Source organism: Lipotes vexillifer, unplaced genomic scaffold (genome assembly GCF_000442215.2).
Source record: "Lipotes vexillifer unplaced genomic scaffold, Lipotes_vexillifer_v1.1 scaffold1704, whole genome shotgun sequence".
Lineage (NCBI taxonomy): Eukaryota > Metazoa > Chordata > Mammalia > Artiodactyla > Lipotidae > Lipotes > Lipotes vexillifer.
The window spans coordinates 415,164-440,317 of record NW_006799933.1 but is presented as its reverse complement, the minus strand read 5'-3'; the positions used below and the strand labels follow the sequence as shown (position 1 = coordinate 440,317).

Here is a 25,154-nt window from a genome sequence, read left to right as displayed (position 1 = left end):
AAGTGATAATACACAAAATAGTAGTATATCTTATTTATGGATGCACCTAAATATAATAAAAATATAAAAGGCTTCTTTTTTGTGATACACAGGCTTGTTAAGTGATAATACACAAAATAGTAGTATATCTTATTTATGGATGCACCTAAATATAATAAAAATATAAAAGGCTTCTTTTTTGTGATACACAGGCTTGTCACTGTTGTGGCCTCTCCCATTGCAGAGCACAGGCTCCGGACACGCAGGCCCAGCGGCCATGGCTCACGGGCCCAGCCGCTCTGTGGGATCTTCCCGGAACGGGGCACGAACCTGTATCCCCTGCATCGGCAGGCGGACTCGCAACCCCTGCGCCACCAGGGAAGCCCTAAAAGGCTTCTTTTAACTAGCGACTTGACAATAACAAAAAAAGAATGGATTCATTCAAAATTTGTGAAGCTATACTCTAGAGTCTAGAATGGAACTTGGCAAACTTTTTAGGTAAAAGGCAGGATAGTAAATATTTTAGGTCTCTGCTGCAGCCAGTCAACTCTGCTTTTGTAGTGTGAAAGCGGGCATAGAAAATACACAAATGAATGAGCATGGCTGTGCTCCCATATAACCTTATTTACAAAAACAGAGGGCAGGCTGGATTTGGCCCACAGGCTATTTAATTGTATTAAACATTTACCTAAAATGCAATTCCATAGAGAGTAAGTTATAAATAATACTCACTGTAGTTCTTGTAATAACTTCTCTGAAAGAGATCAAAATTGTCCCCAGTATCCATTCTCTCCTTCTTTTATAATGATATCATTTTTAGCATATGGTGGTCTGGAATGCAGATAGATTCTCCCATATGATTTTTCCATACTCTTCTGTAGTTTGTGGCCATATGACTAAGTTGTGCCCAATGAGCTATAAGTACAAGAGTCACATGGCAGCTTCTGTGAACTTGCCTTAAAATAAAGTTGGCAAACACCCTTTGTTGTCTTTCTCTTTGCTTCCTGCATCCTCCTGCTTGAAATGTGGTTGCAGTCATTGTAATTCTATCTTAGCTCCTGAGGACACGAGCCTCACCATAGGAATGGGAGAGCGACGAGTTCCAAGGAGCCCACATCTTTGGGGACTTGGCAGGAGCAGATCCTGTTAGACATGTTATCCCTCAAATGCCCATCTCAATATACCTTCGGATGGGAGAAATAAACTTTAATAATATTGATCCAGAGTTATTTGGGATTCTTGCAGCCGTACCTAATTCCTACTGATATAACTCTCAGGCCTATTCAGTAGGCAATAGGCAAAACCCTCAGATCCACCTAGCATCAATATTCTTATCTAACAGAGTTTCCTCCCTCCTTATCCAGACTCTGCACTGCTCACTTCTCTTCATCATGGAAACTGCTAGGGGACTGATCATGTTTACTTACATTAGAAAGTTATACAAAATGTAAAGAAGCATCAGTCTCCTCTGTACAACCCTCGAAAGCATAGACTTAAAATGCTTTACAGAGACTTTATCTCCTTTACTTCCCTAATTCATATTAATACTAATACCTATAGCAGATTCATGCAAATGCTAAAAATTGCAGTGTGCTTTGTTCTAAATGTTCGTGCCTATTACCCTGGATAACAGACTCTCTTTAGCTACACTGCCAAGTGTTGTTTCTACACAGGAGCCACTATAATGGTGGTTGATGTTACTTGTGCTGCCATAGTCGAGGCTGGAAGAAAATAGATTCTAGACTGGGTAAAACCTGGAAAGAGTTATCCCAGTGCATGAAAACCATGTCACCTATACTTTGAACTTCTTATCATATGCCCCCCTAGATATAACACCCTGGGTTTGAAGTAATTTATTTCACATCTGTTTTTACACCGCTCTTACTCATCAGATCGTAGATAATGACTAGAGGAAGTAAGTTGCAAAGGGAAATACAATCTCAATTTAAATGTAATTTAAAATAAGAGAAAGATAAGCAGATACAATTAATATTTCTAACATGGACAAACTACTGGGGAGAAAAGAACCAGAATGTTAATGTTGCTTATCTCTGACTGGTGAAGTTATAGGTGATTTATTTCTTCCTTTTTATTTTCTAAATATTCTGCAACAAACATTTATTACTTTTGAAAACAGAAAAAAAAATGTATATTTCAAGTTCCTGAAAAACTCAATTTAATGAAGAAAACAAGTAGGAGAATGAAAAATATGAGGAAAATCAACATGGCACAGAAATTAAGAGCAAATAATAGACCAACAATTCTCTTTTATCTGCAATAAAGTAGGGCAACAAAGATGTAGCTACCCAAAGAGCAAATGATTCTGCTTTGGTTGGTTTTGGAGCTCCCGTCCAATTAACCTTCCAGTCTCTTATTCTCTGAGCCTTTGAGCCTCAGTTTTTCCTCTTCTATGAAATTGCACCCATCCCTCAGAGCTGCTGAGAGTACAGAAAATTGATGTGAAAGCACCTGGATTTCAATTTCTAGCAAATGAATAATCAGTTCCAATAATTGTAATAGCAGATTAATTCATGAAATGCAATGTGAGTGAGCACCAGTGTTGAGTGGGAAACAAAGATGAACGGGAAAGTCTCCCTGCACCCAAGGATGTCACAACTGAGTTGGAGGGATAAGAAATATACCCAAATAGTTTCAATGCAATGCTCTTTATCAGAGGGGAACAAATTACAATGAAGTTCAGAGGCAAATTAAGAAAAGTTTTACAGGGCAGCTTACTCCAATGTGAAGATGTAAAGAAATATTCTGGTAAAGGAAGTGAAAATCCTGAATTCTAGAGTTGGCTGTCCCAGCAACAGTGTGGCACAGGACAGGGTTACAAACCCTCTCTAAGTTTCAGGTTCATCATTTTTCCAATTAGGAGGATTTTCCCAGATGATCTCTAAGATAACTTCTGCTTTTATAACAAATACTGATAATAGTGTTTTGTGTGAGAACTGAACTTCACAGCTACAGATAATGTGTGTGTGTGTGTGTGATATAAGCACATACATATGTTTAATCCTCATAAATATGAGGATACAAATACAATTATTATCATTCCCATTTTTCAGCTGAGGAACTGAAATGAAGTACAGAAAGAGAAAGTAAATTTTCTAAATCCTAAAGTCACATGACTAGGATTCAAATCCAGGCAGTCCCCAGGCAGTACCATTTGAGTGAAATCTTGAAAGGCTTTTAGGATGGTTTTTTTTTTAATAATGAAAAAAAAGTACTTTCCAGAATGGAAACTCACCATGAGCAAAGGCAGACAAGAAGGGGAACAAGAGAGATTTGGGGAGGCAGCATGAGATCCTGGAAAGAGTAGGCCTTTGGATCTAAATACTGGAGTTGGAATATTTATTCATTTTGTGACATTAATAAAATTACTTAAATATCCTAAGCTTTAATTATCTGTAAATTAAGGGCAATAACATGTTCCCTATAGGGGGAAGTGTTGATCAAATAAGAAAATGCATGTGAAATGCTAAACACAATGTCAGGCACATTATGAGCACCTAATAAATTGAAGCTATTACTACAAATGGATGAATGGCCTAGTTTGGCCAAAGCATGTCAGGATACGGTGAGAACTGGACAATAACTGTCTACAAAGGTACAACTTGGGAAGATCTTGAATGCCTGACCAGGAAGTTTAGATTTTTTTATCGAGTCAAAGTTTTCAAGGGGGAAATTTTGCATGTCTACAGCCAATATTAAACTTGTTTGAGTCTCCTGAGCATTCACTTGATGGGCAGGAGGAAGGTGGTATTGAGGAGGATCCTGGGCTAAATAATAAAGATGTATGGAAAATAATCCACATCCATTTACAACAATCCTGGCTCTGACCTCCCAGTTTATGGGATTGTTGAATTTTCTGACTAGAAATGTATTATTATATTTTATAAGTGCTAAATCAATTTCTAAAGCACTGAAAGTATAGAAAGATATTTTTAAATAGGAAATAACTGCCTTTATTTATTTATCATTGAAAGATCAGTGTCCAATCTATGACTTCTCACTCTGAGCAAATGAGTATGTGACAGAAAGAAAATATAAAATAAAAAGAAAAAAGTCTGAATTCAACCTAGTTGGACAGTTACAAGTTAAGAATGAATGTGGAGTTGGGCAATTTCATCAAAAATTAATCAACACATTTATTGAATATAGGCTATATGCCTTACACTTTGCTAAAGGCTTCATGTGCTTTATTTCAGTTAATCCCTTAAGCATACTCACAGTTAAGTAATTATCACCATTTTTCAAATGAGAAAACTCAGGCTCAGAGACATTAAGTAATTTGCAGAAGTACACAGAGATGTTAAATGGCTTGAATCAGAACTGAAAACCAATCTTTGCTGCTCTGTTATTTAGTGCAACTGATACCAGCACCTTCACTACCACCTTTACCCACATCTCAACCACCATGCCACCATCACAACACTAACATTACCACCATCACCATTATGACTACCACAACCACTTCCTCCAACACTGTTGCCACTACCATGACTATAACCACTAACAAATCACCACAAATACCAACACTATTACCATCATCACCACCACCATCACAGTCACTAGCACCACCACTGCTACTATTATGTCTACCACCACCATCACCATTACCGCCACCACCAACAGCAGCATCAGCACAATAATCATCACCACCATGACCACAATCACCCCCACCATCACCATCATACTAACAACAAACAATCACCATCAAATCACCACCATTACTGCCACCATCACCACCACAACCATCTCCACTGCCACCACCACTGTCCCCTTTACTAACACCAAATTGACCATTACCCGCAAAGCCATCACCATCACAAGCATCACCACCAATACCAACACTCCCTTCTGCCTCTAACAGAGACTAGTTTCTTTAAAATCAAATATCCTCCCAGGAAAAATAACTGATGTTCGTAATATCTCCCAAGAGTAAATTTCTTTCCCAACTTCCTCCTACACAGGAGTCATGTCTTCATCAACAAAACCCCTCTCCCAGGACAACTGTCCTCAGTACTTCTACTACAGATAGTTGCTAAGGTATTTTTAAGTTCAAGAAAACCAGAATTAGTTCTTTTTTGCCATGGTCATGGCAGTAATGTATTTTATAGCATAAAGCATATTTCCAGATTTTAAAAGAATAAAGTTCATAAGATGATGTGCATATTTGAGGGGAATGATTCTAAAGCCTTGTTACTTAAAGGATGATCCATAAACCAGCATCATGGGCGTGGAAGCTTGTTAGAAATGCATAATCTCAGGCCCCACCCCATCTGATAAATCAGAATCTGCATTTTAACAAGATCCCCAGGTGATCTGTGCCACATTCAAATTTGAGAAGCACTTCCCTAAATCTCTTAATCAACTCTGTCATTCTGCATATAACAGTGGGTGATTTTTGTCCATTTTTTTGAGGAGCTCACCATAGACTCATTAGAAACATAAAAATATTGCCTTTTAAATAATAGTATAGAGCTGTTTTCAAATAGCTGAGAATCTAGTTGGCTGATCATTGAGTGATGAAAATAAAAAACAGTTTTCTTTCTTAGGAGAAGGCAGGCTTCAGTAAGTGGAAGAAATTTTGAGTATATGGAAAAGGATATCAGAAAAGGGTTTTTAAAAAAAAGGTAAAATATGAGCAGATATTTGAAAAACAATAACAGAGAGAAAACATTCTTTAAATAAAACAGGAATAAAGAGGACATGGAAAAATGCTGTCCCCCTTTGAAGTAGAAAAGGGAAGACTGGTAAAGGCTGATGCTCAATTGGCAGATGTTTAACGAGGTTCTGAAGATGTTTTTTTCACCCCCCCACCCCCAATGTATATGTATATAGTATGTGTAATCAGTTTAGTAATCGGTAGTCAGTTTTTAAGAGCAACAAACTTGGTGAAAAGGGTAGTTTAAGAATCACCGCAGGGATGAAACACCTAATTCCTCATGGTCCTCTCTCTCTTTTAATCCTTGTTCCTAGTCATGCTTTCTCTTTATGCTAAAAGACTCCTTTCTCTTTCAGTTTCCAACATTTGAAACATGTGTGCTCCCTTGTCGTCATCTTCCTCTCTAACATATTCGATTAAAAACAATTTGAAACGATTTAAAAACAATTTCTGAAGTATTTATAGATGCCTACCAGGGGCCTATTCTCCTGTCATTTAGAGTCACAGAATTTTAGGACATTAGAGAGGCCCCCCTGATGTAAAGCAGTCCTTCTGTTTCCCTTATAAACTGTGTCCCTTATAAGCTGTTGTCTCTGTTCTCTCCCTCCGTCTCCCTGCCAGCCAGGGTTGATGCTGGTGGGGCAGTAGATTCCAAATTTTATACAAACATTTTCATAGATTTAGACTCAATTTTGGCAATTGGGTCAATTATTTCTCTATTTTTATTTTGCTTTAAGAGTATCTTTTCTCAGTGTTTTACACTGATTCCATTTTATTTTCTACCCTTTAAGTGCCCCCATTCATGTAAACTATCATCAAAATAACATTTTTGCTTAAACCACAAACTGGAAAGAATCTGTTATAAATATTTAAAACACAATATCCAAAAAAAAGCTGTATGGACAGTATATTCTATTGTTACATGATTTTATTTATGTATATTTACCATGTAATTTAAAATATCACCTCATTTAACACTGGAAAAAGGAAAATTCTATTTCTGGGGCACATATAGCTCTGTGTTTGTAACACTCATCCACCCACATCAGAGTCTGTTAGTGCCAGAGCATTAGACTTCAGAGAGATGATAACTAGTAAAAACAAATCTCTTCCCAGGCAGAATTAATCCCCTCTCTTCCGAGCTCCCAGGGCACTGTAACATACTTCTGCTGCAGATCTTTGAATTATTATTAATTGTTTAAGTGGTCTGACTCATCTATTAGGCTGTACTGTGCCTGGAAGGCAAAAATCCGCTTTAATTCAGATGGCTATGTGTTCAGTTTGTAGTTGGCTGAAACAAAATATTTTTTGAAAAAGAAAATTTTGTGTCATTTAAAAATATGTGAATCTGTATAGAATTGCCTATTAAAATAATCTTACGCCTCACTATTTTTGTTTCTATAAAAATACACGTCTCTGCTGAGCAATTACTGAATTAAAGCCAGTCAAATATATATTAAGCCAGTCAAATGTATATATAAGGGCTTCCCTGGTGGCGCAGTGGTTGAGAGTCCACCTGCCGATGCAGGGCACACGGGTTCGTGCCCCGGTCAGGGAAGATCCCACATGCCGCGGAACGGCTAGGCCCATGAGCCATGGCCACTGAGCCTGCGCGTCCAGAGCCTGTGCTCCGCAACGGGAGAGGCCACAATAGAGAAAAAAAAAAAAAAAAAAAGTACATGTAAGCCAGTCTAATATATTAGATTTCCTATGTTAGAATCCGGGCTCCTTTGTCAAACCATTAAACATCAGTATCTGCATCTCTACGATGAGAATAATAAGCATACCTACTTCACAGAGTTAAAATGAGATGATACATTGAAAGCTTAGCAGATAGTAGGTGGTAGGTGTTCATTAAAGCAAATTCAATAAAGCTATTGATTTTTAATCAGAAAATCAAAAACTAAGAATCATAGATATTAAAGGTAAGTTTTGCTTTAGTTCTGAGGGAAGTTGTATATTCTCTTGCATCTTAGCACTCTGCCAGCATAACCTGAGACAATCCAAGCCAAAAGGCTAGTGTCATGTTAGGGTTCTCCCTAATTTAACTTCATATGGACCAGCCCCCAAAATACCTAAAATTACTGCTCCCTATCCCACTTAGTGCAAGTCAAATACCTCCCATTTCCGATGTTCCTGATCACAAATTAAATACAACTAAATTACAGAGAGCCCTTTACACACACACACACACACACACACACACACACAACCACAAAAAGAATAGATTCCAGACCCTAGTGGGACTTATTTTCATTTAATGAGGGCTGAAGCAGCATTGTATAAGGATTTTACTGGGGAGCTTGGAATGGCTAGCTCCACCGCGTTCACATCTCAGCTCAAGGTACCTCGTGCCTGCCTGTCGGTCCTCTGCCTATGATCTTCATACTATTTTCAGTATCTAAAATCAACAACTTATTTCTTATTTTGTTTATTATATATCTCCATCCTCCCACACGAATGTAAACATTTTGAACTCAATTATTCATTATTTATTAAATGAATTAATAAATAAATGCATGCACGATTTGCTTCTGCAGTTTTCCTCCTGGGTTCTGAATTTCTCTGTAGAATTCTCTCTAGAAGTTATGAAATATCTGGATATTTCCTAACTTTAGCAGTGATGGGACAAGTAGTTTCCACTGCTACTTAATGGTGTATGTCCCCACCATCCCCTCCTAACATGAGTTATTTATTCATAAAGTTAACAGTTAACCCAAGTCAAGTTTATGTAAGCACAATCTGGAAAGACACTTCCTAGTTTAAGTGAAATTTGTTGTTTCCCTGCTAGGAGACACATTCTGCAGAGAAACACAACTGTGTTATACCCTTTGAAAGATGAAGAGAGAAGAGACACAAGTGCATCGGCTCCTATTTCCAGAAAAGAGGCACAAAATCAAAGCAGGAGACTACCCTCAAGAGAACTTAATCTATCAGGTGGAAGTTCAAATTGTTTAAAAAAGAAAATATTTCTTTTTCACCAAGGTGAATTATTATTCTCTGTGTCATGATGAGGTCTATAAAGCTGTGATGGGTAATTATATAGAGGAAAATCACCAGCTGTTGTCTATTTGGAAGGAGGCTAAAAGAGGAAGAAACAAATGCCCTCAAATAGATTGTGGGTTCCTTGAGGCTAAGGGCTACATATCATATTTTTGGGGTCCCCCATGGGTGGATAGGCCAGTGTGTTGTGACATAAGGTAATATTAAATATGCATTAAATTGTGTGTTGAGGGATTGGGCTGTATTTCCACATAAGAAAGACTTTGCTGATTGGGAGTTACCTAAAGCTAGGAATTGGGTTCCTGAGAGAGGCCAGAAATTTTTTCTTTAAATTTCTTTTCAAAAGAGAATAAACTCGAATGCACTTATCCTGATAAATGATTTTTCTTCCAAATATAACAAAACACATACATTTTTATATACATGACTTTTCTTAGTCCCTCCAAAATGTAACCTTCCCTTACATTATCATATTTAACAAGAACAAGCTTTAGTAGAGTTAGTTTTTAATAAAGGGCAGTCTTTCTTTCACTCACTGCAATTCAAAAATGTCATGATTTTATGGAAAAGTCACTGGAGTCTAGAACCATAAATCGCATTAAAGTGATACAGCCAAAATCCTGGTTTTGCGGAAGAGTAAACCTTGTCCTGGAGAGACAAGGTTGAGAGGTCTCACAGCCTCTCTCTCTCTCTCTTTTTTAAAGAGGAAAAAGGGACAGAAAGAAAGGGGCAAAGTCTCATAAAGACAGAGAATTTAAAAGTCATAAGTAATCAGAGAAAATTTCAGAAATGTTTGATTATCACATTTTAAGATGCTTATTTCCTGAATGCCTCTTTGAAGAACTAATTTTATTTGAAGGCTTATTTGCAAATATAAGGTATTCTATTTGAAGCATGGCTTATTATAAACAAGTATCTTAAGATACTTTTTTTTTCCAACAGAATCTTTTTTAATATAAAACAAAGATAAAACACACCTCAACCCTGCAATCTGCCAGCATGCCTTGCTTCTACAAGATGCATGCTTTGTGAGTCAGAAAAAGAAATATACTTTACTTTGTATCTCAGTACACACATACAGACGTAAGTTTCAAGAAACCATTCTCACACTTGTCACAGGAGATGAACTCTGTATTTTCTTTTCTACTCCACTTCAGTTTTAAAATACATCTTGTGCCCTCTCAACTGGTTTCAGAACCCAGTAATGGCCTCACGGCATTTCTAAAAACACTGCCAAGCCCTCTTACCAGACCATCCCCAGGTTAATACCCACCCTCCAAGGATCTACAACACTGTATCTACATAGAAATATTTTGATAGTGATAAGACAGCAGTAGAGTTAAATTTCTGTAAATGCCAAGTGCTTCTAACAGGTGCAAACCCCTTTGGTGTTCAGTAAACGTCTGTGGCTGACAGAGTCAATTTTAAACTCTTGAGAGACCAGAGACCCTCATCTTTGATCCCGCTTCTCCTCTTTCGTCTTCCCTGAAATCTTCTGCCTGCAGAGAACTCTCCTTTTTTTTTTCCCCTCCAATATTGTCTCTAATACACTTAGCACTTTAATTCATCTGGGTCTTTTATGCTTATACCATTCACAGTTTAAGGTTTATAATACACTCATGCCATTTTCTCACTAATTCTTAGACTTTTGCTTTGTCTCTCTTACGGTTAAGGGTTGTGTCCCACACACCTTCAGTAGCTTTATGGAACCAAGCCCCATCCTGCTCTCAGAATACCAGTTGTCAGTCAGTGATACAGGATGCCCTAAGATTAACCCCCAACAGAAAAATCTCCCTATGCTGGCTGGATCACACAATGCAGAGGACAGCAATACCCTCACTTATCAAAAACTCTCCCTGATTCGTTATTGCCATGATTCGGGCTACAACAGGGAAATGTTCAATGCTTAGCCCCCAGAAGTTGACCGTAGGAGATACTCAAACAACTTTAAAAATTCTCTGCTTGTTTGCATCGAAAAAGGGTAATTAATGTTATGTAAGAGAATTGTTAAAGGAGGGCATGGTCAGGTGTTGGCTGGTCAGCCGCAGATGGGAAGCAGGGAGCCGTTGATCCAAGGATGATGTCAAAGCACAGAGTGAATACCCATATCTACGTCCAGAATTCAGAAGATTTCTTGTATAGGTCTTGTTTGTATTACTGTGTGTGTGTGTGCGTGTGTGTGTTCCTTTGCAAGATTCCTCTCCCAGTTGCCCATCTACCTTTCCTCGTCACACCTTCTACTGCTAAATACACCATTCCTACTTAGATCCTCAGAATCAAGGGACTGTAGAATATTCCCCAGCAGGGGTGATGCTGTAGGGTTTGAATGCATGGTGAGTCACACACAGCCCTCTGGGTCACCAGACTGGAGGTGGCAAGGAAGGGGGGTGTGGTTATGGAGGGGAGAAAGAGCCTGGAAAAACAAAACCCCTAATAAGGTCTGCTTGGAGAACCCATCTGCCCCTGCACTCTCTCTTCCCCTGAAAACCCCCCATCACATGAATTAGGGGTCCCTGAAGTCCCACTAGGATGGGAAATGGGAGTTCAAAATAGGACAGAAACACACGCACCTTTTGCCTATAGTGTAATGTCTTCAGGGAAGGGATCAGAGAAAAGGTGGGTGCAGGTTGCAGTCCCATTCACAGGGTAACTCTGACGTCTGAGTGTTTAGGAGAAACTCGGACTGCCCCGGAAAGTGTGCTGTGTTGCTGTCTGGCTTTCTTCCCGTCCTATTTGGTTGCTGTTGCCATTATTTCTTTGCTGAGTACATAATGTGGGTAACCTGGACGGTCCACGGCCACCTTGCAGTCCCGGGACACGGCGGGATGTTGCTTTCTTAGCCCAAAGTCCGTCGAACAGAGTTTGGAAAAAAAGTATCCGCTGCTGCCTTGCCCTATCCAGCGGTGGGCTAAAGGATGTTGAGGGCTGTGCGTCCTTGGAACCAACTTGCCCACCTTCCAGAGCGCTCCCGGCAGCAGCCGGAGTAGCGCCCTGCCTGGAATCGGATTGTCCCGGGCTCCTCCTGGCATCAAAGGCTTCGGGGGGTGGGAGTAGAGGCACTCGAGACCCCCGTCTTCCTCACTTATTCACTGTGCTCACTGCCGGTAGGCTACTGTGCCCACCAGCAGCCCCTACATGAAGGGCGCTGTTCCCCCCAATCCAGCCTGCGCTTTCAGCCCCAGACAGCTGCCCAAGTCTGACCGCTCTACCAGCACTTTCCGGACCCCCATGGCCCCTCTTCTTACCTCCGGACTCCCAGCTCCTTCTCTTGCTTCCTCTCAGGACCCCAGTTCCTAGCCAACCGTTTTCCCACCCATCTCTATCCCACTTTCACCACCTCGCCCACTAGGGACCCTTTCTCCACAGGCTCCCAGGTAGTGCTGTCCCCCGAGCAGTGGCTGAAGGAGCCAGGGTGGCACGATCTCTAGGGGTAGGTTCTTTGGGAAACTCACCCCTCCGGAATTTGCATCCTCTGGGGAGGGGGACAAGGTTCCCAGAAAGCTATCTCCGGGGACGGACGAATCCCCCAGCCCAGACTGTCGGGTCTCCCCACCCATTCTCCCCCTCCCCAAAGTCTAACGGGTCCCTCTCCTGCTTCCTGTGTTTACGCCGCGTTTTACTCTCGGGGGCTCGTGGGGTGAGCCCCAGCCGGCACTCGAGCAAGGCAGCCGCGGCGGGCGCAGCCCCACTCGCGGTCCAGGGCGAGAGGGGCTGGTGCGGAGGCGCTCAGAGCTCTCCTGCTTCCCCTCCCTCTCCAGGGACAGGAGCGGGCTGACGGGGGCGGGGGGGGCTGGCGCTCATCAGTTCCGCTGCCACCTCCTCTGCTGCCTGGGGGGTGGAGAGGGGGGTGTGGATGCGGGCGGGGTAGGGGGGGGGAGCGGACGAGGATAAGACTTAAGTCGGGAGAAGTTTGCGCACAGCGCACAGCTGGGAAGGAAGGCGCCGGGAAGGTGAGCCTCCTGGACTTTGGGGAGGTTGGAATCAAGCATGGGGATAAAGCAGATGCCTTTTAGCTTATAACACAAGCTGGGGTTAGGTATAAACTATCACTTAAGGCAGAGTTAAAGTGTCAGGAAATCAGGAGGGGGACAGGAGAAGGAACGCTCCGGACTAACGGAGTTTTCTCTCCACTAGAACGGCGAGCCCCCCAGACACTGGGTGGGCTGCGCCGCGCTGCTCGCGGACCTTCCTGGGTTGGAGAGGTGCGCACACTCCGCACCTCACCCAGCGGCTGCCGTCTCCTACTCAGGAGATGCGCACTGGAGCCTGAGTTCCTGAGTCTTTGGAGCCACCACCTGCGAATGCCCTTCGCTTCTGCTGAGCCATGCCCGGCAGCCCAGTGAGATTATTCCAGGTAAGGAGGGTCTCGGAATGAGTGGGACTTAAAGCTTTGGGATGTTCTCCGGGATGGTTAACAGTGGAGATGCACCAGATATCTTGTTTTTTGATTGCAAAACTGCAGTTTGATTGTAATGTTTGAGGTTCTGATTAGGATCAGCTTAGTCGCAGTCGCCTCACCTTACCCTTGATTATAGGAAAGCTAATTGTCCTGGGAGGGTGCTAAAACTTAGGGTTTCATACTGAAGAGTCCTGGGATTTTGTGTGAGTTTTACTATGCTGTTAATATCAATGTTCCCACAAAAGTTTTATTCTCCAACTTACTGGGTATGGAAATTACGGGGCTGAAAGTTGTGGGTTTTTTCCAAAAGGTGTTTATTAACTAGCAAACAGATAATATCGCCGTCTATGTGATGTGTCATGGTTGTTCTTGATATTGGAAATGAATACAGTGGTGAATGGAGTTGCTTGTTAAGTCATGTTTTACAGAGAATTATTTTCCAACAATCATTTATGCATAGCAGCCATTCTTCACACCTATTAGGAAAAACATGTTGTGTGCATAGTTTCCAAAAGGGTACTCTTTTTTTCATGATGTTCTTTCCAAGCCTGGGTGAAAGACATCACGAAAAGCTCTAACATATTAGTGCTTCTTCCCAAAACATTCATTTTCCTTGAGGCCCAAGGAAATCCATTCAAAGTAAAAAATCAACAATCCAATTAGATTTTTTAACCCATTATTCAGGCTTTATTTTGCAGATCTACGTAAGAAAAGCTCTGTATGAAAGCTTTAACCTAATATTACATAGTGCATGCAAGACTAGAAGGTAGGGTTCTACTGCCGATCTTCAGGAGACCCTGACGGCCATAGTTAACCTGAACCAAAGCATCTGTTCAAGGCTATTTGTTAAAATTATTGGGTGATTGAAAGTGAAATGTTCAAAATAAACCAAAGTGTGACCATGTGGTTTCTGAAACTAATCTTTAAATAGCAGAGTGTCCAAGTTTGAGTGTGTCTTAAATGATAATAGAAAAGCAAATAGTTCATACATTTGGGCAACCTTGACTTACCCTTAGAGACAAAGTAAGAATGCTTTTAGTGTTGTGGGATTTATAAAGTATCATTTGTAATAGTATATTGCTAGCCTACTATGTGACCAGTTGGAACCCAGCTTTAAAAAGTCAAAATTGCTGGTTTTCTACACTAGCATTATGAGAGGATCTAAGGTGATTAGATTTGCAAAACATCTTTGCAGTTTGTCAGTATTCTCAGTGGGCACTCATTTCTACTCAATATTTTAACATAGCTCAAAACCTCCATCAGCCGGCTTTGTTTCCATGCCTCTAATCTACAGTTAATTTCAGAAACTATAGCCACAAGAATAATAGTAAGTCATTGTCAAATACTCTAAGATTATTTATTGACCACAGAAACAGACCCAATATAGTAAACATGAAATTCTTATTATAACTTATTCATAGGAACACATAAATAATCTTAGAGTTGTATAGTTTCATGATGCTTGGAGTTGAAGAAAACTCTGTGCTTGGTGAACTTCTCAGATTCTTTCAATGTTGACATGAATGAAGATATTATCTACTGTTGGTTTTTATTAGAGTAAAAATGAAATGGAAATAAGAGACTGGTGATATTTTCAATGATAACCTAAACCAGTGTTCTCAACTCGGGCTGCAAATTGGAATCAATGGGAGAGCTTTAAAAAAAAAGAAGATTGCCCAGACGCTACCCCAAACCAATTAAATCAGGTTATCTGAGGAAGGGGTTTACATTTTGATGCTTTTTTATGTGATTGTAATGTGCAGCCATGTTGGGAACCACTGACCGAGGTGATTCCTGTCAGGTTTGGTAGAGTCAGTTAATGTTGGAGGGTGTTGGAACACAAATACCATATGTTCTATTGTCGGTCTAATTTTTTTTAATATTTATAACTTGATATCCCAATTAGAAGAAAGAGATTTTTTTTTTCCTTGATGGTAGATGTTTAAACCATAACAGTTTCTGGTAAAAACATTTTTTTTTTTTCTAAAAAAACAAGCTATTGAGTTTGAAGCTTATCTGACTGTCCAGAAAATGGTTTAATAAATTAAATCTAGTTTTAAGAGCTGTTGAAAACAATGTTTTATGAAACACAGAATTTGATCTCATTTTACTAAGACCTACCTGATGTGTAATGTGCAAATATATACCCTTTTGAAGGGAGAAAAGAAGAAAATACAACTATGCTCCTCGGCACACCAAATAACATATCCTGGGTGCTGACTATGTTCTAGTATTCTCACATAAATTATTTTCTTTAAAGCTTACAATAGCCTTGTGAGGTACTAGCTTTTATTCTGATTTTACATATGAGGGAATTAAGGACCCATTAGGTTAATGAATTTGCTCAAAGCTGCAAATTGAGTAAATCTAATATGTATTTGAACCCTCGTCTTCTTATTCTAAGTTCAATGCTCTAATAAAATATGTTTTATATACATATATATATATATATATATATATATATATATATACACATACATATTTAATTTAAAGACTGCATTTTTCACAAAACATGGCTCTGCTTGGGTTTCATGCCCGACTCTATAGCCTTCTAAGAAGCTGTATGGTTTTGGGCAAGTAATCTAACCTCTGAATGTCTTAATTTCCTTTATAAAATGGGGTTTTTCTAATGAGAATTAATGAATTAATAATTGTAAATCACTTTGGGTAGGTTCCTGGTGCAGAGTAGGTTCTATGTAAGTGTTATATTTTTTAAATGTCATTTATTCAAAAAATATTTTTGATTATTTGTGATATGCCAAGCATTGCATTAAGCCTGAAGATACATAGACAAATAAGATGTGTCCCTATCCTCAAGGAATTGGTCAATAGAGAATCACCAATACATAAGTAATAATTCCACTCAGTTGAGATTTTATTCAATATTAATTATAATTAAAAGCGTTATTTTGTGTGACGACTGTGTGCTTTTCAATGTTAGTATGATCTTCCAGAGGTCTATGTAAGTATTACAAAATCAAACCAAGTGATAATATTTTGTGTTGTCATCATGGTATTAACTTGTTTTCAATTCTATCAAAACACAGAAAATAATATTAACATATGTTTCTGGCTTCACTTTATGAGTTTAGAAAACTGGTAATATGGAAAGGTTTTAGGTCTTTAAATATTTATTTTAGAAGTAAAGAATTGAGAGGGGAAGAATTGATAGAAAATGTCATCAGAATCTATTCCTCAATATTCATAAGTGCAATTTTCTTGAATTGTTTTTCCAAAAAGTGTGTTGCCTGATTGGAGTGTAGTTTAGTTTAGGTTTTTTTTGTGAAGAAAAAAATTTTAGGGTAGGAAGAGTGGATCAAAGAGTACAGTTAAAGGTCTCTAATACGGGCCAGCTGGGCCAGACACTGGAGCTGGCTGTACTTCTCCCACTGTGCCTGCGGCTGCCTGCCATTGACCTGTACTGCACGATGCACCAGGGTACCTCTGGATACCTGAGGTATAAGATTATCTTTGTTCAAATGAAAAGCAACTCTTTATTAAAAGTAGCGTATGAATTGGTATTCTTTGTAAAGGAATAACACAAATACGCTAAACCCAAGGAGCTATTTCTCAAAGAAATAAAGTACCTGGCTCCATGAAATATTTTCTGCTTTTGTGATCAGTATTTAACCATTCTATTTCATTAAAATTTCTATTTGAAAATGTATATCTTTCTTCTCTCTTATTAAGTCTCAAGGCTACTCCCAATTTTTCCCATGGATGCTGCATTTTCTTCTTCCTAGTTTCACTGCCACCCCTCTCGTTTAAGCTTGCATTACCTTTAACAAAATGCTTAAATATTCTCCTAATATTTAGCCACATTTAGTCTCTCTGTGATGCATTCAGTGTTACACAACACGGTCAGACTTGTTTTCTAAGCTCCCATTTTGTCACTCTCAACTCATAATTATTCAGTGATTGCCCCACTCGTCAGCCTAGCATTGAAGAGGTTTCATGATGTAATCTCATTTTATCTTTCCTATCCAAGTCAAGTAGAAAACGGCAACAGCTCCCTAATTCCAGTTCTGAAGCCATAGTGATGCCACAAAAATTGACTGCAGTCCATCCTCCATTTTCAGCCCTTATGCCAACAACTTAAGTTCATATTCCATTGCCTCAGAATTGGGGTATGTTGGGGGAGAACTCTTTACATCAGTGGTTCAGTTGCAGAGCTGCTTTGCTTTGGTTTTGATTTCTTTCTGCAATTCCATTCCCAGTCCCTGCCTTTTATTTATCTGGTAGTTCAGAATTTGGCATTTCAAATCTTACCTTCCTCTGTCCTTCAGAATGTATTCATCATTCCCCGGCAACACATCTAACAAATTATCATCCTTATAGTTTCGTTCATATTTAAAAACTCAGTAAATATTTACTAAATGCCTATTGCATCCGAGTCAGGGCATATTTTGACAAAAGCATAGTTCCTGGCTTCATGGGCACTGGAGGAGACAGACAAACCAACAGACAATTACAAACCCGTGTGGTAAGTACTCCAGTAGAGAAATGCCATGAGCGCTTTGGAAGCAGGGAGGAACAGCACCGAGCTGGACATCAAGGAAGCTTTCCGAGGGAGGTGACCCTAAAGGGGACATGATTCAGCATTTAAATGACAAAACAGAATGAACCAGATAAGGAGGGGACGGGACGAGATGAGTTGTGTTAGAGGCAGGATACCAGACTCTAAAAAAGCCCTGGAGGCTTGAAACAACATGGTGATTTGGGGGAAGCCTCAGGTATCCAGAGGTACCCTGGAGGTACCATATGACGCAGGGCAACAGCACAGAGCCGAAGGCACAGAAGCAGACAGCACCAATGAGATATAGTCTTGCCCAGCCAGCCCCGTATTAGAGCAATAAGGCTTCCTTTTCATTTGTATCCATCCACCTTTCATTCTAATATACTTCCTATCTTTCAACCAGAATGGTCTACCAGAATGGCGGATCTGATTATAAGTCCCCTATTTTAACTCTTTCAAGGACCCGCATTGTCCTCATGATGACATGCAAACTCTTTAGCACAGCCAGCCAGCACGGAAGCCTCTCTGTGACCTGTACCTTGCTGACCTCGCCAGGACCAGCCAAAATACTTTATTGCAGTAACAGAGAGGAGAAACAATTAGTGACCTTGGTGGAGATAGAAAAGGAAAAAGGAAAATCAAAACAGGAGATTATAGGGGTATGTAGGGGTTGTTGGTGAATGATAGAAATTTGAAGTGGGATAAATGAGGGAAATGGACGATTGCGTGATCAATTCCAAGTTTCTTTCACAGATAATAGGAGAGATGGATGTCATTCACATAGAACAAGTAATATTTCAGGGACGGAAGATAAAGAATTTAATTTGGAATGTGATGCATTTGGCTTGAACAGGTGGCAATGTCCAGTAGAAATAGATACTGAAATTTGCGTCTCAAGAGAGAATTCTGGGGCTTCCCTGGTGGCGCAGTGGTTAAGAATCCACCTGCTAATGCAGGGGACATGGGTTCAAGCCCTGGTCCAGGAAGATCCCACATGCCACGGAGCAGCTAAGTCCGTGCACTACAACTACTGAGCCTGTGCTCTAGAGCTCGCGAGCCACAACTACTGAAGCCCGTGCATCTAGAGCCCATGCTCCTCAACAAGAGAAGCCACTGCAATGAGAGGCCCGCACACCTCAACTAAGGGTAGACCCCGCTCGCCACTAGAGAAAGCCTGCACGCAGCAACAAAGACCCAACACAGCCATAAATAAATAGAGAATTCTGTACTAGAGGTATAGATTTGGGAGACATAAGTATATCTATTTCAGCTGGTGGAATAGGAATGGAAGATATAACCTACAGAGAAGAAAAAAAGAAAAATGAAGAAAAAAAAACAGGTAGACAATTAAAAAGAAAAACATCTAAGATGGTACCTTCAGGAAAACCATTTTTTTTTAAGGGACAGCAGAAAATGAGCCTGCAAAAAAGACTGAGATGGAAGGCTAGATGAAAGGAAAAACACGAGAGAAAGCTGTATTATGGAAGCCAGGGAGGAGAAAGTGGGCACCCAAACAGAATGTTGCAAGCAAATCAAATGGGGTAAGGATGGAGAAATCGCAGCAGGATTTAACTAAGAGCAAGAAATGAGGAAATGGAAGCCCTGAGTTTACAATAATTTCAGTTTGATATGCACTCCTTACTTTATCTCCCCTTTTTGAATTCCTGTAGTCCCCTCTAGTTTAACTTAAATGCTGCTTCCTTTTTTTAGTCTTGCATGTGGCCAATTCCCCCACTCCCAAGCAAGGTGTAATATCACATCCTGGTATCTATTTCCTTAGGGCTTCTAGAGGTACCATGCGTGCACACTTGTGTGTATGTGCCTCTGTATGTATAAAGTATTCTTCCCTTTTGTCATTCATTCATTTAAATAAACTCTTAATCTCTTTATTATATTAGTGTATTGGGAAGAATATGAGTTTTATAATTCCCTTCCTCAGGGATTACAATCTAGAAATCCCAGTCTTTCAGCATCCAAATGTTTCCCAGAATATTTGTGTACTCAAAAGTTGCACAGGTGAATATACCAATTTTGGATCACAAATTATACCATTTTATATTTGTCTTATGGCATTTTATTCTCCCTTTTCTGTGTGGATATCTGTTTTTTTCTTATTTCCCTCCTAGATTAAAAAGGACAGAGTCACATATTAATCCCATATCCAGCACACATAAGAGACCTTCTCTTCTCTTTGTGAAATGGGTTAAATTTACCTAAACGTGGTCATAAATATGGTGCTTTTTTTTCCCTGAAATTATTTTTGTCACATTGAGTCTTAGAGTTTTCCTCCTTTATGGTATCAGCTCGATATTGCTCCAGAGATTTTAGCCCCTTCTCTCTCAAATCAATAATCCATTCACATCTTGAACCTTCTTACGCCCACACTCTTGTTTCCGGATTGAGTCAGTGTTGACTTGAAGAGCCAACTCTGTTTTTTTTATCCAGCATTTAAAGCAGAGCTTACATATTCAGAACATAGCATTTTGTTTAGGCGTGCAGAACCGTTTCCCACCGGCCTCTTTACACTTTCTTAATCACAAAGTATATACCCCTACTTCTCCCCTGCCTCTTGCACTAAGCTGAAGCTACTTAAGTGGTATTTATTTTCTATAAGAAGGAAAAAAACAGGACTTTCCTTATCATATTCCCACTATGGACCGGAGTCCTGGAAGCAGTTAATTCTAAATTGTTTGAATAACTGATCATCAGCAAGTTAATACCTTTTAGACTTTAGGAATATAAATAAAAGAATAACAAAACAGCTGCAACTCATTGAACTCCTACTGTGCTGGATACAGTGATGTGCAGTCACTTCTCATGACAGTCCTGTGGAATATTATCAATCCCATTCCATAGGTGAGGAAGCAGAGATGCAGAAAGCTGACGTGGCTCACCAAGGTTCACGTATCTCGGAAGCGGCAGAGCTGGAACTCAAACCTGTTTGCCTAATGCCAAAAGATTAGGCTTATTCCATGACTGCAGTCAAATGACATTTTGATGATGACTTAGAAATCTTTCTATTTTAATTGTATATATTAATTGTCTTGAATGATCAGAGCCTTTAATGACGGACGGAATCAGGAGCCCCTCTCCATGGACATTTAAGTCAGTCTCTCCAGAGGTGTTAAGCTCAGCTTTCCCACCCACTGGGGCTGCAGGAACGGTGGGTTTCCCCGTAACCAAAGCCCAGCAATTTAGAATAGCTTGCAATACTCCAGGTTCGTGTGATTATGTCAAGTGGACATTCTAGGTAGCTACATACATAAGCAGGAATATCCTGCACAGCAGTGAAAACGTGACATGTGAATCCTAGTTCTTCTAGGATTTTAGGCTTTCATGTCTGACCCAAATCTATTTCTATTAACTAAACAAATGAGTTTATTGTAAACAAATATGAATTTGGTGTCAGCCAACTATGAAAGCTATATTTATCCTTTCCTGGAGCCCAAAAGTAACAGCACTTATCCCAGGACTAGACTAGGAAAAAGTTATCACTTTGATAATAATAATTTTTAAAGGAAAGCTCTGCCGTTTTAGGAAATTTCCTCTCTAGTGTTTTCATAAAGTCAACTTGGGCAACAAGGGAAGAAAGGACAGGCTAAGTGCTCCGGTGCCAAATTTAAATTTCAAACTGACTCGACTCATACATTAGTTAACCCAAACTTCAGCATAATTATTTGTTGCTAACCTTAAGTCTGACAGACAGAATTCTTGAAAGCGTGAGGCTGTAGAAAATGTCGGCGTTTACGGACATTGAGATGGGGTCTCTTTAGTCCAAGATTCAAAGAAGTTCATGGCACAGAGAGCAAAATAATGCAAATTGCTTTAGCACCTCATTCCCTGGGCCCACTACAGGGCTAAAAGGTCAGGACAATATTAGAACACTTTTTCATTCCTAACATCCTATAGACTGCAAAGATGGCATTAAAGCAAAATCCCAGCAAAGTGGTGAGCGATCATTGTTGCTCGAGGGCCAATTCAGGAAAAACAAGAATTTACTGGGTTGCTTTTTTCCCACTCAAAATGAAAATAATTTTATTGCATCCAATGAGGAAAATGTATATTCTTACAATTTAGATATATCATTTGAGTGAATAGAAAGTCAATGAGAAACTTGGCATTTCTTCTTAGCTACTAAAATGTTAATAATCCGGGCATATTTGAGTAGAAGCAACTTGGAGTCAGCAAATATCAGCACTGGAAGTTGTCTCATTGAGCTGCATTTTAATTTGTTAAAGAGGCATTCCTAGTATTTGAGGAATGCCATACATTTTCTCGGTAACTAATATTTTATCCTTATTTTTGATCTGGAGTCGAATGCTTTTATTAAAGAGCAGACTGAGGCAGAGATGACATATTTCCCCACCAGTAGGTGACAGTGCTGCCATGAAAACTCCAGCCTTCTGACTCCAAGTCCAGTGCTCTCCCTGAAGAGTCTGCAAAGTTGCAGGGAGTTGTGGGCATTTGCAGACAAATATTTGCCCGAATGTACTTACAGATGACCACATGGAGAGTCAAACGCATAATGGCCCTGGACTACATTGCATAAGAGGCCGAGCCTGTCTCTGGAGCCCCCTCCCTTCTCTTAGTTTCCCAAGCACCTACCACGCATAGTATTCCCCTTTATTCCAGAAAGCCTGCTCTCCTAAGAAAAAGCCCCACTGCTTGAGTCTTTCCACAATCTCCCCATCAACTCCCTTTTGCCCCTGCCCCAAATCAATTGCTTTTCTTTTATCCTATTCCTACAAACCCTGCTGTCTGCAGATAATATAGTAGTAGAATAAACCTTTATTCTCTTCAAGAAAAAAAAATTGTATTATCAATGATTCAGGAGGTAATTCTTGAACCTGGTATTTCCTGATGTGTGTTATTTGACCAAATCAAGTTGGATCTTTATTACCAAACTTGAAGCTCTGTCCTACACGTAAGCATATTGAAAGCTGTGAAGTCCATTTTGCTGCATATCCACCACAGGCAATGTAGCCCAATCACTGCCATCCCTTGCTAGGACCCCTCCAGCGGCCTCCTGGCTGGCCTGCTCACTAGCCCTTGCACCCCTCCCCTACACATTCTCTGCTCAGCACCCAAAATAAACTCCTAAAATGTAAATCAGAGCAGGGTTCCCCTCTGTTCACAACCATTTAAGGGCTTTCAGCCACACCTGCACCCACGTTCCCACACTCTTCGCCATGGCCTCCTGGTCCTCTGTGCCCTAGCCGTCACGGCCTTATTGCTCCTGTGCCATCTACCTGGACCATTCAGTCCACCACACTGATCTTGATCCGTTCGCTGGAGCACATCTCGTTTTTTGCCTCCGCACACCCTTCACAGGAGCTCTTCCTTCCATCTGGGATGCTCTTTCACTCATTTTCACGTGTCTAACTGCTTCTCTTATTTCAGACCTTAGCTTAAATTGTCACTACCTCAAAGAGGTCCGCCACAGTCAATCACACTTTCTAAAGTATGTGTTGCCCTGTTAATCTCTCTCTTTCTCTCAGCTCCTTGAATATTTCCTTCCTAATAGTACAGTTTGTAATCATTTTATTTTATTTTTCTGTTTCTTTTCTGTCACATGCATTAGAATATAAAGCCCATTAGGTCTGTCCTGTTGACTCTTCATTTCTAGCACTTGATTAATATCTATTTAACAAATGAAGGTATATATTCATTTAATCTTGTCCTCACAGCATTTCTCAGTTTACATAGCCACAAGACCCTTTTGTGATATACCAATTATTAATATCCTGCTAAAAATCTCTGGGAAATCTGCCTTTTCTGAAATTTAAGATAATATCAGGAAATTTAAGTACTGATGCAAGTGTGGCTTGGGGCAGGTGGGCGTTTTTGGTCATCTTCGAATCTCCACTTAGATGCTGCTTTCACATATCTGATTCACAGCAAAGTATAATTTTTAGTTTTTAAGAAAATATGTATTAAAAACTTTCAAGGAAACTTGGATATAAAATAGATTTATTGAAATATTTCAATAATGATAGTATTATCTGACACTTACATAGCACTTACTATTATGAGCCAGTAATGTTCTAAGCCTTTTATAGATATTAATATATTTAATCTTCACAGCGACACTCTCAGGTAGGTACAGTTATCCCCTTTGCACAATAAGGAAACTGAAGCACAGAGAGGTAAGTAACTTATGGAAGAATGCACAGCCAACCCAGGACAGATTTGGAAATGAAACCCAGGAGGTGTGCCTCCAGAGAGTAAGTAAATCCTAAAAGAGAAATGTGCTTCTTGTACATTTATGTTAAAAGGTTAACAGCCAAAGTTATGTTATCATGATGTAAAATGTCAACACAACATTGTAAAACAACTATACTTCAATAAAATAAATTTAATACATAAATAAATAAATGATGTAAAATGTCTTTCACTTTTGCGTTTTTTCCAACAGCGGGTCCATGGATTTCTCTCTTTTTCTTAGAAAATTAAAGAAATTAAATAGTGGTTTTCCTTATCTGTTCTGAATCTTAATCTCTACAGCCGTCAAAGGCTGCACGCCTGCTGATAGTATTCCACTCTGCCCTGTGGTTTACAAGAAGGGGAAATTGCACTTTGCCAAGATGACATCTCATTCATAAAACGCAGAGTCAAATGCAAAAACTTAATCTGTTTTATTATTGTAAAAGTACAATTTCTACTAAAAAAAAAAAAGCAAAACACAGCTCTTCACAAAACATGGCTTTAAATAGAATTTCAAAACTATATCTTGATTACTTATATGAAAGTTAGTCAGAAACCCATGATATATATCGTTTTAACTATGTGGAGGAAAAAAACAGTGCTCTAAAAATGGCAAGTACAAATACACTGAATTTTAATTAGCCTAAAAATGGTCAAGTTTCCTACTCACTCACTTGGAGATGATAAACTTTCCAAGATCTATTTTGGAGCATGGCAACTCTTTTCCACGTGTTCTAAATGGTCTTATTTCCCTATGAGGTGACTGCATTGGCACTCTGTGTACTTCTGCAGGGGCTTGGGGCAGGGGATGGGGGCCTTCCGATACCCAAAGGAAAATCTATGTGTACTTCCATGTTCAAGCTGCTCAGCCTTTTGCAAGTGATTTTCGTTTACCACCTTGGATATGTTTTTAACTTATTTACCATAATCTGAAGTTATTTTCCTTTCTAATATTAATTTTAACTCTTTTATTTACTGGTTATAAATTTTTCATGCATCCTCTTGTGTGATGTATTTGAGTCTCAAGCTTTTTTTCCCTTCACTGTTATGGCTCATTTTAAGAATAATGAAAGAAAGAATGAAAAACATGTGTTTCAGGGGTATTTCACAGAATATTGATCTAGAACCTAACTGCTTTACATTAGATTATCCAATTTCCCTGTGAATCAGGTCATTTTTCCAGCAGTAGGTTATCATTTTAGAGGCAAGGGAAATGAATACACCAGAAAGTAAGAAGGTTTTATCCTCCAAAGTTGTATAAAGTGTAGTCAAATTCATGGAGAAAAAAAAATGTGTATACAGCACAAGGAAAAACGGTTTTATTTTATTTCAATCTAGTTGGAAAAGAAAATCTACTCTTAACATTTCTTCTGTCAATT

General features: G+C 39.6%; 1 protein-coding gene across 1 annotated transcript in view; it reads left to right on the top strand.

Moving 5' to 3' along the window:
* Positions 1 to 12,595: 12,595 nt before the first annotated feature.
* The window catches only part of CALCR (calcitonin receptor), a 148,530-nt gene continuing 135,971 nt past the window's right edge, over positions 12,596 to 25,154 (top strand). Inside the window, exons 1-2 of the mRNA XM_007472020.1 lie at positions 12,596 to 12,606; positions 12,791 to 13,010. Coding sequence (XP_007472082.1) covers positions 12,981 to 13,010 — 30 coding nt within the window. The 5' untranslated portion in view covers positions 12,596 to 12,606; positions 12,791 to 12,980. The remainder of the gene's footprint in view (positions 12,607 to 12,790; positions 13,011 to 25,154) is intronic.